The sequence below is a fragment of the Calonectris borealis genome, chromosome 4 (assembly GCF_964195595.1).
Source record: "Calonectris borealis chromosome 4, bCalBor7.hap1.2, whole genome shotgun sequence".
Lineage (NCBI taxonomy): Eukaryota > Metazoa > Chordata > Aves > Procellariiformes > Procellariidae > Calonectris > Calonectris borealis.
In genome coordinates, this window is record NC_134315.1 from 59,002,319 (window position 1) to 59,018,188 (window position 15,870).

The 15,870-nt window shown below is 43.2% G+C and overlaps 1 protein-coding gene across 1 annotated transcript; it reads right to left on the reverse strand.

Annotated features, from left to right (window-relative positions):
• Window positions 1-1,277: 1,277 nt before the first annotated feature.
• On the reverse strand, window positions 1,278-15,575 carry ETNPPL (ethanolamine-phosphate phospho-lyase). Its single transcript, XM_075149758.1, has 13 exons — window positions 15,424-15,575; window positions 13,467-13,585; window positions 13,147-13,306; window positions 12,464-12,538; window positions 10,611-10,704; window positions 9,487-9,603; window positions 7,701-7,783; window positions 6,948-7,173; window positions 5,897-6,051; window positions 5,044-5,133; window positions 4,702-4,832; window positions 3,742-3,809; window positions 1,278-2,872 (listed from the first exon to the last, which is right to left on the reverse strand). The coding sequence occupies exons 1-13, from the start codon at window positions 15,477-15,479 to the stop codon at window positions 2,741-2,743; spliced, it is 1,506 nt and encodes a 501-aa protein (XP_075005859.1). The 5' UTR covers window positions 15,480-15,575; the 3' UTR covers window positions 1,278-2,740.
• Between the last annotated feature and the right edge of the window lie 295 nt (window positions 15,576-15,870).

Genomic DNA, 15,870 nt, shown 5'->3' on the forward strand with positions numbered 1-15,870 from the left:
AAAACTGATGGGGAAAAAAGCATGGTCTTCTTTTTTTCTGCAAGGTTAGTGAGTTGAACTGGCTTACAGATGTGTCTGATGAATGTAAGGACTAGAGTGGTGGTTGAACCATATGGTTTAAAGCAGGAATTGCACAGCCAGGACAGGAGAGGTAGAAAGAAGAAAAAGGGAAACAGAGGGTTGAAAAGGGGAAAAAAGCCTTGCCTGTTCAGTGGAAGGAATATATTTGATCAGTTCAGCTGACTGGAACTGCTCTCTCTGTGTTTAGCCTTAATTATTTCTACTTCTACTGTCCCATCCTTTAGTCAGTCTCTTCTAATTAGCATGCCCTTCACAGTAGGGATTGTGCATAGTCTTGCGGGTGGACTCTGAGATACTGCGGGGAACATTAACAATGATAGAGTAAGGGTAATTCTAGTAGGCCCAGCTCAACTCCTGGTAACTGTTGGATTGGTTCCTCCATTTAAATGATAGTGTTTTTTTTTCAGTGTGTATCATAGAAGCGATAGCCTCTCTTGTTTAAAGACAGTTGTTCTAGGTAACTCGTACCTTGCATAATGAGCAGAACCAATAGGTAGAGACCTTCCTGACTTGTGAAGCAGAAACTGGGTGAAAAACACTAGTAAATTGGAGCAATGGTTGTTCCATGTATTCAAGCATGTGCAGAAGCAAGCCACAGGTAGGGTAGAGGTAGAGGCACAGGCCCCTTGTGTTAATGAAGTTGTAATCTTCACCTCCTCCCAGATTTAGGCTAATTGGATTTTTTTTCTAATTCTTTTGAAAATTAAATATTAATGACCTGCCCCAACAGTCAGTGCCATAGTACAGGCTGGTGGGCTGTGTGCCTTTGAGCTTAACCCTTCCAATAAATCGCACAAGCATTTGCTTGCTGGGAAGCGCATGCTGCTGATGCTGCACATGGCGGAAGAGGTATAATATAAGTAGCCCCACTCCATATGGGGAGTGACCTAAACCGTGCCTTTGGACACATACCCAATTAGGTTGACTTAGGTCTTTGTGTAGTTTCATGTTGGAAAAGACCTGCGGCGTCCTTCCTGGTGCAGGGTTAGCAGGGGCTGAATTCTGGCAGCTGAGGTAACATCTGGCTTGGAGGGTAAGAGCTACCAACAGCAGAGGGCCATGTGGAGAAACACAGCCTAGCCAGTTCTGCTTCGGCATGGAGACAACCCCAGCCAAAACTGAAGTTACTTCCCTCATCAAATAGATGTTATTGAAGAATAAAATTAAAACAAAAAACCTCTTTGTGGAGGACATCATAATTACAAATAAGAGATTTATTTTTATGGAAGAATTATTCAAGGATCATGAAACAGAAAATAAGCCAGCTTGAGGATGTTGGAAGACGTTACACCGGAAACATCAATATTAATATAGCAAATTGTGGAAAACATGAAATTAGATAAGGTGCTCAATTTTCAGTCATATCAGTAGGGTCATTAGCAGCAATTACAAAACAGCAGAACTTAGGGTATTAAAATTGAAGAGGAAATACATTTCGTCATTTTTTTTCTGAAGTACAAACTGTTTGTAAAGCCCTCAGTGTCTTCCATAGCATGGAGTTGTGCATGTATTAAAAAAGAGAAGCAGGTCTTGTGTGCTCTCGTTGAAATTTAACACTGACACGGCAGCAAGTCTGTCTAGTGTACTTGCAGCACAGGTAGACAGTGGCTGCAAAGTGGTTGCATGCATGTTTTATGCAGTGGTCCTCTCATTTTAGTAATCTATCAAATGTTAGCATAGCTATTTATGTGTCAGGATCCCATGCAACTGGTATGCGACTCTTCATCACCACTGACAAAAAGTAACTACAGGATCAGGCAGTAATTCCCACGACTGTCAAAACAACTAAAATCTATGGGAATGCAAGCTGGGCTCTTCCTGGGACTCTCATTTTGAGAGACCCTCAGGTTAAATTCAATCAATCAGTGTGTCTGAAATGATATATACTCTACTTGCATATTTTTTGGACTGAGAGGGTTCAATATATAAACTTTTGGGGAAAAAAAAATAAAATCTTACTCTATATAAATAGTTATCTATAAAAGTTGCTTTATCCATAGATATCCAGATTCTTCATTTTCTTTGAACATAAAGTGAGAATGCGCTGCATAAACATTGTGTTGCTACACACACAGTGGTAGACTCTTGGTAGAGCATCGTTGACATTAACAAAGCTACACCAATTTACATCAGGTGGGAATACGGTCCATAGGACTTAAGTTACACTGGAAGATAATAATGATTTCTCTCTCAAGCATTGTTTTGTGAATTCAACCATTAAAACATGGGAAGTAATTAACATCTCAATATTACATATTGAAATTTAAAATATTGTAAAAATAGCACGTTAAGCATATAATTTTAAACTTAATAGGATCAGCATTTGCTTGTATGGTGGTTAAGCAATTCAGATTCTGTGTAATATGGGTAAACCCACAGATTTCACTGAGTTTATGTACCTATGTCAAGCCTGCCATCAGCACCAAGGTATTTGTGTATCACTTGCCCATTCTGTCACATCTAGATTTCAAGCCACATGGTACAGTTCTCATGTATCTGAAAAGGTATTTTAAACTCCTACTGAAGCTAATAGGAATTCAGCCAGTTTATGGAAAGTAGGACTAGGCTTCAAACAGATCCTAGAACTTAGACTATTGCACTCTTCATCTTAAAAGCAAGCCGGACACAAATTCAAACTGAATGAAGAAACTTTCCCTCTTCATGTTCTTATTCTCTTACTTGGCACTGAGCGTTTTTTAGAATAAAGCCCATTTTCTTGTCTGCAGGCAGCTCCATTCATATGGCCGATGCTTTCATTTGCACCTTCTGGTTGAGAACTCCCTTCAGTTGTCTGAAACAGAAATGAAATGTCAGTGAAGGCACGTGCATGTCTTCCAACAGGCAGCCATTGGACTTGGTTCCCATTAGGTAGCTCTGCCTGACTCTCTTCTTTTAGTGGCACAACTTCTTAGCTTTGAAAGACATTGATCCAAATGTGTACAAATGTCTGTAAGAGGCGGCTTGCACCCCAAATCTAGTATAATCTAGATATAGCAAATAACCCATAGGGTTTCTGCTTTAATTACTACATCCCTAGACAGCTGAGCTATTGCCTTCCCACCGTTCGCAGCATCACTGGAAAACTCTCCAAGGGACAGCTCAGCGAGCCTTCCTGTAACACAGTGAGTGATGTGTTTTTAAGAGTGTGAGAAATTATATATGATTTATCTAAAGCTGGGGCTGCAACCAAAGAAGTCCTAATTTGGATGCACGTCAGCCATTCATACTCAAATGAGCTATGGTGGAAACGAAATCCCTGGAACTCTCTAAAAACTTGGACACCTTCCAGGCTGAAAGCTTGCTTAGAAAGACAAATATCCATCAGTAGCACGTAATACCTAGAAGTAGTAAAATTGTTGACTGCTGAGCTCACCATTTCGTGCAGCCCAAAATCTGGTTGGTCTTGTTTGCACACAAGGCAGACAAGGTGAGGGGCTTGTCTATAACATGTTTCTCATTGTAGGTCTGTATTACTCAGCTCTTTTTAGACCTGCCCCAGTAACACAATCCTCTCAGGTTTCTAGTTATGTTCTGAGCTCAGTTTCAAGGCACAGAACCACTCACACCTCCAAAAATGAAGGTGTGCTCTACCGAAGTAATTTATACTTCCTTTGTCAAACACCTATCTGAATAATAGTTCAAAAAAAATTCAAACCATACTTTTCTTTTACACTGTGCATTTGTAGATGCATTGTTTTCTGTCTTCATTCCAGTTGCCTCTTCCATTTCTAAAAAAAGTAATAAAATAATTGAATTAAAAAGAACCAGGTGTAAGTAAGCATACAGTCAATTTAACAGCTGGCTGAAGTAAAAATACCTAATCAGCTATTTTTCTGGGCATTTACCACACAGAAAAATAACTGAAGAATGATGAATACTTCCTAAAACATTTTTCTGAGGTAATGTGATTAAGGTATCATCAGGACTGTGTGGTTTGGGGGTGTTTAGAGAAAAGAACGAAATGAGGAGCTTGACTGTAGCATGGGGTTCAGATAGACCTTTCAGAGCCGAATTCTGCCTTTGTCCAGCAGGTTCGTGCTAGTGTAACTCCAGTTGTTATAATCTCAGGAGATGGGAGCGTTCAATGCAGAATGGGCTTGGAGAGTCCTTACACTTAATAGTATACCTGACGTTATTTTCCCCCTGGTTGGTCCCCAGGTAGAAGATAAAAAGAGCCTGAAAACCTTCAAGCTAAATTTGAGTAAGACAATCATGTTCCAGTACGCCAGTTAAAAAAAAAAAAAAAGAAAAAAAAGGTAGAGCAGATTATGGAAAGTTTCACCTGTGTTTCAGCAGTGTCTTTCAGGCCTGTGCTGAATTAATATATTTGCTCCTTAACATATAGCATATGGGACCAGAAATGAGTAGTAACACTGAGTCTGTGAGAGAAAGGATCAAGAGGCAGGATTTTGCCTAGAAGTTTGGATAAAGTACCTATGGGGCTTTTTATTTATTTATAATAATTGGCATTAAGAACAGCAGTTTGAACAAGTGGTAAGAAACATAACTGATTACTTTCCCTTGCATGTAATGGCCTAGATTATGGTGGCTGGTGTTTCTAACGGGTCATCTGGAAATGAACAAAGAAGAATATTCCTTTGAGCACTAAAGCATACATACCTGTGAGAAGTGCATCAATGGTCTCCACTACGTGTTTTGCATCTTCCATTGTGAAACACATTGGTGGTTTAAATTTTAGTATATTTCTGTGGGGTCCATCTGCACTAAGAAGGATTTGATGCTCTTTCAGCCTGTGGAAAGAGGAAGCATCTGCGTTAGACACAGGTATAAAACTATATTGTGTCCTGTCAGACCCTTCAGGCTGAGTTAGATTTTGAAACTTTTCTTTTTCTAGTACCATGTTATCCACAGCTACACAAATTTAAACTGAAATTAATGACTAACTGCTGGGGAATATTAGGAGGGTTTAATCACTGCACATAGTCTTTAAAAAACATTTACTTGTAAATAAGGTGAAGGGCTTCAGCTGTGGCTGGTGTTCGCTTTTGTTGATCTTTCACCAGATCCACTCCAACAAACAATCCAACACCCCTGGAGTAGAGAAAAAAAAATACCGACAAGTGAAATCCAGTGTCAGTAACCCAAGCCTTCTGCTGCAAATGCAAAACCTGTTTCTAACAACTGCAATTCCCTTCCCTGGGGTGCAAGCAGGGAAGGAGCAGGAAAGAGAGGAGACTTTCTCTTTGGTCGTCTTTTGGCACTGGCTACTTCAGATGATCAAGTGGGATTACAGATATTTCTGGATAAATAAATTTAGCTGGCTCATTAAGGCCACGTGGCCAGTTAGGAATGATAGAATAATTTTCTTTCTTTCTCTCTTATCCTGCAAACCTCAAGCCAGGGAGCTGTGGAAGACAAATAACCAAAAACAAGAACTAGAAAACCCCCACAACCCAATGCCCCCCCCCCAAAACCTTAAGGCAGTTATCATGGTAGTAACATGAGATGAGGAAAACCCACACTAACATCTCCAAATGAAATGGACCAGAGATTTGAACAAGGTCTCCATCATCCCAACAGTGTGCTGACAACTGGGCTATTGCACGTGGATGGCTCTTTCTCCTACTCTCTCTCAGAGCTTTTCTAGTGGCTACGCTTATACCTAACTAAGCAGATAGATGGACAACTCTTTTGAAAAATATATTGCCTTACAGTACCAGTTTTGGGTAGTCCATTTTAAAAAAGAAGTGTAGCATAATCCTGACATAATGTTTCTGTGTTCCCCTCACCCCAAACTTGTTGATTTTCCTAGCACAGTTATTTTTCTTCTCTGACATCGCTGTAAGGCACCCACCTGATATCTCCCACCAAGGGATGTTTCTCCTTTTGGTCAGCCAGCAACTCCAGGAGATAATTCCCTACACGTGTAGCATTTCCTTGGAGATCCTCTTTTTCTATTACCTCCAGCACAGCCAAACCAATAGCACAAGACACTGGATTGCCTCCAAACTGATAGTAAAGACAAACAGGAAAACAAAACCCGTCAGAAACATTCTTCTGTGTCTATCCATGTAGTTTTCACTTGCCCTCTCCTGCTTGGCAAGTCATGAGGAAAGCTTGAAGAGGTGGGGATTTTGTGCCGTGCAGGCTGTGGAGCACTGTCCCCCATACTTGGGGCAGAGCGAGAGGCCCAAGGGAGGGGATCCCTCTTCCTCCGCCTCGGGTTTCAGTAATTTGAAGATTTCACAGCTGAAGCGTTCAAGCTGCTGTCATGGTTTGCTGATTGCATGTGCAGGCAAAATGCTCCTGTGAAGAGCAGTGGGTGATAAATCTGGTATTTCTTGAACCAGAGGATACAAACTCCATTGAAAGCTTGGAGATTCATGGTAGCTGGGAAGAAGGCTCAGTCAGGCCTTTCTGCTCTCACAGGAGCAGAAAGAGGACTCAGTAAACACGAAGAAAGCTGCTCCTCTGTGGCATGCATGCAGCTCAAATGTTTCCTGGTAAAGGGTCACTGTTTTGTTAGGTGAGAACTGCAGAGCAAGGTCTGCCAGGGCATAAGCCCCACCAGCACAGAGCCTATCCTAGAAAATGAAATTTTACATGGTCAACATTTCAGAGGGGGCAGAGAGAGGGAGAGAAGTAAGGAAGAATTTATCTGTGTGGATGTGAGCTGAGATGCATGACTTGCCAGAGAGCTAGGGCTGGTCCATATTAAGATATACCACTTGGTACAGAGCATATTTCAAAGCCTCTCCATTGCTTTTATTAGATTGTGGTTGACTCGAACTCCTAGTAATGTGATGCAGTGATGGATGCAGATGTTAGCTGAATCACCCGAACAACTTCTAACTCCTAAATGCAGACCAAAAGAAAAAAAGGCAAACCTTCACCTACGAACTTACTGTATTGAAATACTCCAGTCCGGAGGCACCAAAACTTTCAGCGATTTCCCTTGTTGTGACCACACAAGACATAGGGTGGCCATTGCCAATGGGCTTTCCCATGGTGACAATGTCAGGCACAAAGTCTTCGCCTTGTAGCTGGAATGCCCAAAAATGCTTCCCAACTCTGCCAAAGCCAACCTGGACCTCATCAGCTATGAATACTCCACCTGCCGCATGCACGTACCTGAAAACAAATAGAATAGCTTGAATGACTAGTGCTGCAGTACACGTCTCGGGTAGGCAATCTAGGACAAGGGAGTTTGTATTACAGAAATTCTCCAGTGTGAGGACAGGTTAGGAAAAAAAGAAAGGACGTGGCTGCTGAAACACAGCTATAGCTATTTCAATTGATAAAATTTTTAGTTTGCTAAATGTTAAGAAAAAAAATCTGATATTTTAATGCAAAATAGGGGTACTGTAACGGTACTGCAGGGTTATGTCTATGATGGTTCAACTTCATCTTCCATCAAACTTATAGCCTGAGGATTAAAGATAGAAAAGGAAAGACAATTATCCAGCTAAAAACAATTAGTCAGCTGATGTTCCACAAAAAAATGGAAGTGGAATCATACTCTTCAAAAAGTAGAAAGGAACCACAGATAGCCAAGAACAAGAGAGGGTGATGGCTGAATTGATTGGATAAGCCTATAGTGAAAAACCCATTTCTTTGGTTAATTTTCCAGTTATGCGCTTTTGAAGTGATGTACGTACTCTGCCACTTTCTGGAAATAGCCCACAGGTGGAATTACTTGGCCTCCACAGCTCTGCATGGATTCAGCTATGAAGGCAGCAATCTACAAGAAACAAACTCAGGTGAGAGCTGTGTTCATCTACTTGGCCTTTGCACAAACATCTAACAGTCTAGAAAGAAATGTTTAAACGTGTGCCTTAATTTAATCACACAATGGGTGGGAAAACTGAGGGCTCTTGAGAACAGCTATGGCTAAAGAATTTATTCATTTTGTAATCTGGGGTGCCCAAATTTGCAGTAGCCAGGGCCACCTTTCCAACCTGATGGGAATACAAGGACCTCCGTTAAGCTGTAGTCCTACAGCTGTTGAAGTGGAAGACCCTTACTGGTGTCAGTGGATGTTGGATCAGGCTCCTGGGAGCTCTGTAAATTTATTTACAAATTTCGATTTACAGCATAATGCCAAGGCTCTCCAGTAAAGGATATATGTGGTGATCAACTTTTTTGTTCAGTCCTGAACACCAGGTAGAGGTGGGTAGAAGCTGAACTGTAAGATGACCTGAGGCTATGCTTTGGGCACCCCTGCCTAATGCAAATAGCTACACAAGTAAAATGTCAGCATGAGGCACTTGACAAAAGAGGAGAAAAATTCTACAGACGAAATAATTCCAGTTGCTAGGGATGAAAAAGAAAGTTATTTCAAGTCAGGAAGGGTAAGAGCAGCGGATCAGATACACTGGAGCATCAAAATTCGTTTCTTGTCAACAGCAGAGGTCTATGCAGCAGAGATACGATATTACCCCAAAGTCTCAGCATAAGTCTGCTATTTAAGGGACTGCATCCCCACACCACTTGTGAACCCCTCCCTGAGCATCAAGAGGTCTCTCTGGGCTGGTGCAGTCTTCCTGGAAACAAGGCCGAGCAGTAACGTGTAAAGAACCGTACACTATATTTGAAGAGGCATGCTACGGCCAAAGAGTACGAAGCTTCCCATAGCATGTGAGGCTTAGCCTTTAGCACAACTTGTCCTGCCACAGGTCTATGTCACCAAAACCTAAGAAATATGCAAAAGAAAGGAAACAAGGGAAGAAAAAAACAAAACTATCGGTTAGTAGAGAATAAAAAAAGTTGATGAAGAAACTAAAAGAAGAGTGATGTAAGTCCATTGGACTAGAAGGGAACATGTTCCAATCTCACTGAAGTCTTCTGTGACTTCAGTGGGCTTTGGATCAAGCCCTACGTGTCTCAAAACACTAATGCTATCATACAAAACATTAACACACATTTTAGGTAAACCTGTTCAGAAATTGTGTGTTTTTATCAAGGTCATATTGTATATCATTGAAAGGTTCATCTTTTTAGATTACTCCAAAGTTATCTTAAGCCACTAGACTCAGAAATGTAGTATCAACATGTTATCTAGCATATTTTCTCCATGTCCTGGCGGCTTTTATATATCCTTACTAGAATTTGTGATATAGTTTCTCAGCTGACCTCAAAGCTTGCCCTAAGATATTTACAATCTACCGATTCAATGCATAAAATAGGAAATTAAACTGCTTTGGTTGTATCTGCTTATTTACAACTGTATTACTGATCCTTTCATTGATGCCTAGAAAAATTATGATAAGAGCATCAGGTAGAAAAATGGCCCATTTTGAACACAGAACCCACCACGGAAAAATGAAGGGCAGGGGGAAGCAAGGGAAACTGAGTAAAGAAACATGTCCTTAGTAGCCTGTTTCATGCCCCCATGCCACGCTTAATAGATGAAGCCTCAGCATTTCTAGAGCACAAAACACACACCTTGCGTCCATTCTTCTGTGTTTCTTCGATAATCTTTTTCACCTCTTCAGCATAAGCACTTGCTGGATCTGGGTGGTCTTCCCTATATTTCCCTCTGTAGATATCTGGAGAAGGAGCCTGAAAAGACCAGTATTTTTTTTTTTAAAGCCCATCCTTCCATGAAACATTTACTTTCTTTTCTATTGCTCTGCGTTTTTGTCTTTCTAAACAGACAGACAATAGGAGTTAGCATAGCCTGAATTTCTGCATGGAATTGCAAAAATGCTTACAGGAGCTTAAACTCAATCCAGCCCTGTAATGTGTTCAACGTTACTGGATGCAACTGTTGAAAGACCCATCATATACCTCATCCACCTTTCAAGATCGTCCCTTCTCTCCCCAAAGACACAATACTGAGTCCTCATCCATCATCTTATTTCAGATTCTTACAGAAAGATCCATTTCTGCAACTGGAGAATGGGGTTTTCCAGTCTGTCACTCCCCTTCCAGCATCCTAGTCACGGTACAAATCTGTTTGACCTTCAAGCCTTTACAAATGGTGTTGGGAGAGGTTCAATAAAAAAGAGAAAGGAAATGGTATAAAAAGGTGGATACTACTTCAACAGTGTGGTTAACGCAAGGAGGTCTAGGTAAGAAAGACCTGCTTGATGTGTATCTCTAGGCTGAGAATGATTTTGTCTTTGTAAGATATACAAGTTCAGGCTGAAAATCAAACAGTATCCCGCTCAAACAGGACATCCCATCACCCATGAGCTCTATACTCAGATCTGTGTGAACTTGTGGGGTCTGCCTTTCCAGTTTTTGGAAGTAGACTCAAAAGTCCTGATATCTTTAGCCAAACCAACACAACAGATACTGGCTAATTTCTTCAAACTGTGTAACTATACAGTGCAGTGACTCAGGAAACTTGTAGCACGATAAAGGAAATCAGCCTCACAGCTGAATACCCTCTTAGAAATCCAAAAGCAAACAATTTTGCTGTATTTAATCCACTGACAAACAGCCAAGTGTATGTACTCTAGCATCAGCAAACCAGAAAGAAAGTATATTTACACCAAAAGCGGGTAATTCAATATGCTGCGTAACAGGCATAAAAATGACAAAAAGCAAAAAAACACACTTACCACATGCACAAATTCCTTCTTGCTGTCCTTTCCCAGCTGATTAAATTTATAGGGACTGATGTCAATCAGAGATGTAACATGGCCATGGTAAGCACTGCATGAGTGTTAAATATCGAAGTCACTTTTCACCAAATGTATAGAAGAGCTAAATTTACAACTGTGCCCATAAATAATCCAGAATAAATGACTGTATCTGCAACACAATAGCACTGTTTGTGAAAGAATGTTGATTTAATTTACTGAGTCTTTCTCTCAAAGGCAATATTAAATTGCTGTTGACTTTAATTCACTAGCAAGACTGGAACCAGGAGGGTTTTTTTCTTGCATAAAATCAAGTGCCAGCATGGGGACAGACCAAGATGATGTCCCCTGGACCGCACTGCCTCTAAGGTGGCTGCCCTTGCAGCCTTACCTAGCAGTTGAAGGGTGGGTCAAGCTCCCTCATCTCCAACCTGTGGGCCCCACTCTGGCCAACCCAAGCTTTGCAAGCTAGACCCCAACACCACTGCAAAGACTCTCAAGAGTGTGCATTGTATCGGAAGGCGAGGATCTTATGCAGCAGCAGCACACTACTACCTGCCCTGAAGGCCCTACAGGCTAGACTGTTTGGCAGAAGCCATTTTCAGGATAAGGATGAATATTGTTTGAATATAAAGGGTTTATATTGCAGAGTATGCTAAAGCTGGTTACTGCTGAGGCCAATTTGATTTAGAAATGAGGAAACAGAACCTTTTGAACCTAAAGCATGTGGCAGCTTCAGTTCAGCCATAAACTTGAAGCAAAGGAAACCTCAAACCAAATCAAAGACATGTCACAATCTCATAGTAGCACACACATCGGGTAGAGAGGATGTTTTTGAAGTCCTTTGTCTTCTTTACACCTTTCTACTAGCCAGTCAACAAAATCTGCCAATGGACACAAAGAAAGGACAGAAAGCTCACCCTGACTGGGATGGTAGCTATGGCAAAATCCTACACAGCCTTGGGACCTAGGCAAAGAAATAGCCTGTGGTGTTCAGGAAGACAAGATATTGCAGTGAAACAGTGACAGCCAGCTCCATCCTCAGCTTCTCCTGATGGAAGCTACTCTCAGTGGCTCCAAATCTTGGCCACGTGAGTCAAGGAGGGCTAACAGGGATCTGAGCACGGCTGAGTCAAACAAGCTTTGTGCAATTCAGATAGAGACACGGGTTCTTACAGTTGCTCTGGCTGGACTTTCTAATCACAACCTGAGAAGAAGATCTAGCCCTATAGCAGCATAACCAACCCTACAGCTGCATCTAGGATAGGGAAACCCACACAGGTGGCTGGCCACCTTCCCCATGGCTGACAGCCCTCTCAGAGCCTTCTGATTTTGGAGCTGCTTGGTTTTGCGTGTGTACTTGTGATCACTGGAGGAGAGCTGAGCATTGGTGCAGCACCCTTGCAGAACTACGGGATCTTTCTTCTTGACCACTGAATATTTTTTTGTGCAAAAAGAAACATGTCCAGCAGAGCATGACAAACAGAAAACCCTCCTCCAGAGCAGCCCAGTGGCCAGACCACTCATTGATGTTGAAAACCAACATTCAAGTCTCTGGCCTGAATTGCTTTGGGAGTCTCTGTGGGAAATGCCCTGTAACAGGTGATTGACCTTCTGGGGTGACAGACAAGCTTATTTTTCAGAGATTTTCAAAACTTGCGTTTATCCAAATGCGGAAAAGGGATTTCCTGACCTGTTCTAGTATGAAAGCAACAAAGCTTTTCTTTCAGCAGGCAATGGAGTACAAACAGCAGGGGGTTGCTGCAAAGCTGCTTCTGAAGTAATGGCAGGAATTGCTGGCTGCATTCACATAAACTACTCTATGTACTTACTTTTCAAGGGTGATCACATCTTGGTGCCCACGGTACTGCCGAGCCAGTCGTAAAGCAAGATCATTTGCTTCAGACCTGCATAATAACAGATGCAGCAGCAAAATGAGGTAGTGCTTCCAATTAAAATGGTATTCTGACACAGAAGAGGAGGCACGGGACTAATGGATATAATAAATCAACACAGCAGGCTCTGTTACTATACAGATTACAATGCTAAGGTTGAGACTGTAAATGCCATGTAAGAGGGCAATGAAAAAACAGCTCTTTGTACAAACAGCAAACAAAGAGATGCTTTCTTTCCCTCCCCCAGTTTGCTTGTAGAACTTTACCTCCTCTTGGTACAAATGAGACTGCTTTGCAGCTGAGAGCGCAATGCAGCCGCAAACCCTCGAAAAGCAACAGCGCACTAGCCCCATCTCCCACCCTCCATGACGGCTCTGTCCTCCCCAGCGCTGGCACCATCAGGCAGCAGAGAACGCAAATCTGCTCCCAGATGAAGACTCAAACTTCCAGCCTGACCCGTAGCAGCCTCTCTGCTCACAAGTCCCTGATGAGTACTGGAAATATTTTTGTTGCTTGTTACTAAGTCCTACTTAGTAAAATTTAGACCAAGCTGTTCCAAGTGTCCATCCCAAACAGGAGCAAAATGGTCATAATGGAAAAAAATAAATGTTCAGACATACCCAGAGTTAACAAAATAGCAAACAGAGAGTTTCTCGGGCAGGGTGGCTGTAAGACGCTGTGCGTACTGAACAAGGTTGTCATGCAGAAACCGGGAATTTGTATTGAGCAGCTCCATCTGTTTTGTTGCAGCCTTTATCACGTATGGATGACTGTGGCCAACTAAAGAAGAAAAGAATTAGTTATTACTAGCACGCAGTTAGTTATTAAACCACACAAGGAGATTCAGAGAAGCACTGTGAACATCACCACTTGGAAGGTGTGTTCTGATCCCCATTAGAAATGAAGGAATAGAAGCAGTCTTCCAAGTTAAACTGCTTACCATGTGCAACATTGTTGATACAGTCTAAGTATTTTTCTCCTTTCTCATCAAACATATATTGGCCCTGAGCACGCACTATCTTCAGAGGGTCCTTGGCAAAGAAAACTTTGCAGGAAGGCCTAAAAAAAAGAAGTATAAAATAACACCATTTTAGTTTTCTCAGTTTTCCCCCCTCTGAGTTTTCAGGGGGTTGATCTTTTGCAGCTCTGGAGACAACTGCCTCCCTCTGCAAAGAGCTTGTGAGTGGTTCAGATGGTGGTCAAGTGGGGTTCTTGCTGAAATCAAAAACAGCCGCTGTGTACCTGCCCAGGCACAGTGGAACAGAAGTAGGTCTTTAATAAGGGTGTTTTCAAAGCATGACTCTGTCTGCAAGCAGCTTCAGACAAGCACAGTGACTGCAAAGTCGTTCCAGGTCCTTATATGTCCTGCTGCGTTTCTAGGCTGTAGCTCTGTTTGTTTACAGGCCTTACGAACATATATGGCCAATTAACTCGCTGGGAATAAAGCTAAGTTGTTAAGCATTGTTTTATACTATAGCCAAAATTCATTACGCAATGGATGACTGTACCGTATAGAAGTCACATTCAAGAACAAAACACTAATGCCTTGCAGGCTTTATTTTCAGAGGTGCTGAGCAGGTCCTAAAAACCTCAGTATCTCATCCTGACTGCTTTGGATAAAACCTTTAAAAGCGGCTTTTTATAAGCATCTAAATCACACTGGCTTCCAGCAAAACTCAGGCTCCTTGTAAAATTATCCAAAGTACTCTCTAAACACTCTTTTTTTTCTCCCCCCCCCACCCTCTCGGAGAACATGCCAGCTATGTAATTATGTTGAATGATATTACTGAGTAGAAGGAAAGTCTTCTGAACTTTTACTAATGTTTATATGGCCTCAGATAAACACAGTCGTTTCCAGGTAACTCAGACAGTGGTGCTAATGCACAATCCCTATTGTCAGGTACATTGAGATTATGAACTTGTAAGGCCCAAATGTGACTCCCAGAAAGTGAAGTCGTTCACTTTCTTGTAGTTTCCAGCCCTGTTGCAGATTTTTTCTGACATCTTCAGCTATCCCTCTGGTACACTTTAAAAGCAGTGCACGTCATCATCACCATTGGCCATTTCTTGACTACAGTTTTTTCTTCTGGTAGGTGTCAGTCCTTTCTGTGAAAGGGACACAGGCAAGAGTCCCTTAACGTTGAGCTGGCCCCTAAAGAGAGGTTGATGTGCATGCTTTATGAAGCCATGACTTTTATGAATCTTTAGTGAGCTTTCTATACATTCCACACATTTAGGATGCAATCAGTGAATAGCTGGTGCTGGTTTTAAAAATCTGGACTTATTTTTCACTTGGCGACACCTACAGAAGAAGGAGGAAATAATATAATACTGCAATACAGGGGGATCAGATATGTGCACAGCCAGGACTATTGCTCTGGTAGCAACTGCAGGCAGCCTTTCTGAATTTCCCCCAGTTAGACTCAGCTTAAGAAAGCTCCTCACCTTCATTTAACAGAGACATCTATTTTTCAGGAGCGTGCAGTTTATTCACAAAAAAAACCCTGCACAGCAGCATGTTAGAAATACGGCTGGGTACCACACTCTGGTTGCTGACTTTGTTTGATGTGTTAAAAAAGTGAAGTAGCGTTTGATGTGCTGTGCTTTAATGAAGTGGTCCAGAGATCTGGCAAGCTGAAGGGCTGACAGGTCTTGTCCTTCCCCCGCAGTCCCCGGCCGCGGGGACTTTCTGCCGGCCGGGCTGTGCCCGGAGCCCCGCAGGGGCTTGCCGCGGGGCCGGCGGGGCTGCCCAGCGCTGGCAGCCCTCGGGCAGCGCCGAGCGGGTCCGGCCGGTCGCTGCCACCGCCGGGGGGGCCGGAGCAGCCGCCGGAGACCTTCCTCACCCTCCTCCTCCTCCTCCGCCCCTGTCCCGCTCCCGGCCCCGCCGCCGCCCCTACCCGATGTGCTTCCTCCGCAGGGCGAGGGTCTCCGCCTTGCTGTAGCGCTCCTCCATCCCGCCGGCACGGCACGGCACGGCACGGCACGGCACGGCACGGCCCGCCCGGGGGCTCCCCGCCTCTTATGCCGGCGCCGGCCCCCGCCAAACCCCTCCTCCCTGCCTGCCTCCCTCCCTCCTTCCCCGCCGGGACGGCCCGGCCGCCCCCCCCCGGGTTATTCTTTTAGGCGACTCGTGTATACTGTTTAGCTAAGGCTCAGCCGAGGGTTGCCCCCGCGCCTCTGAGTTTTTCTAACGATGCAAAACCAGCACAAACTTGTAAAACCACCGACTTGCTGCGGAGGGACGGCGGGGGAGCCGGGCAGCCACCCAGCTCCGACAGGCGAGTGTGCCGTGCCTGTGCCTGCTCGCCTTTTGTCGGTCGTTCTGGTGGTCAAAGCACTTCTGC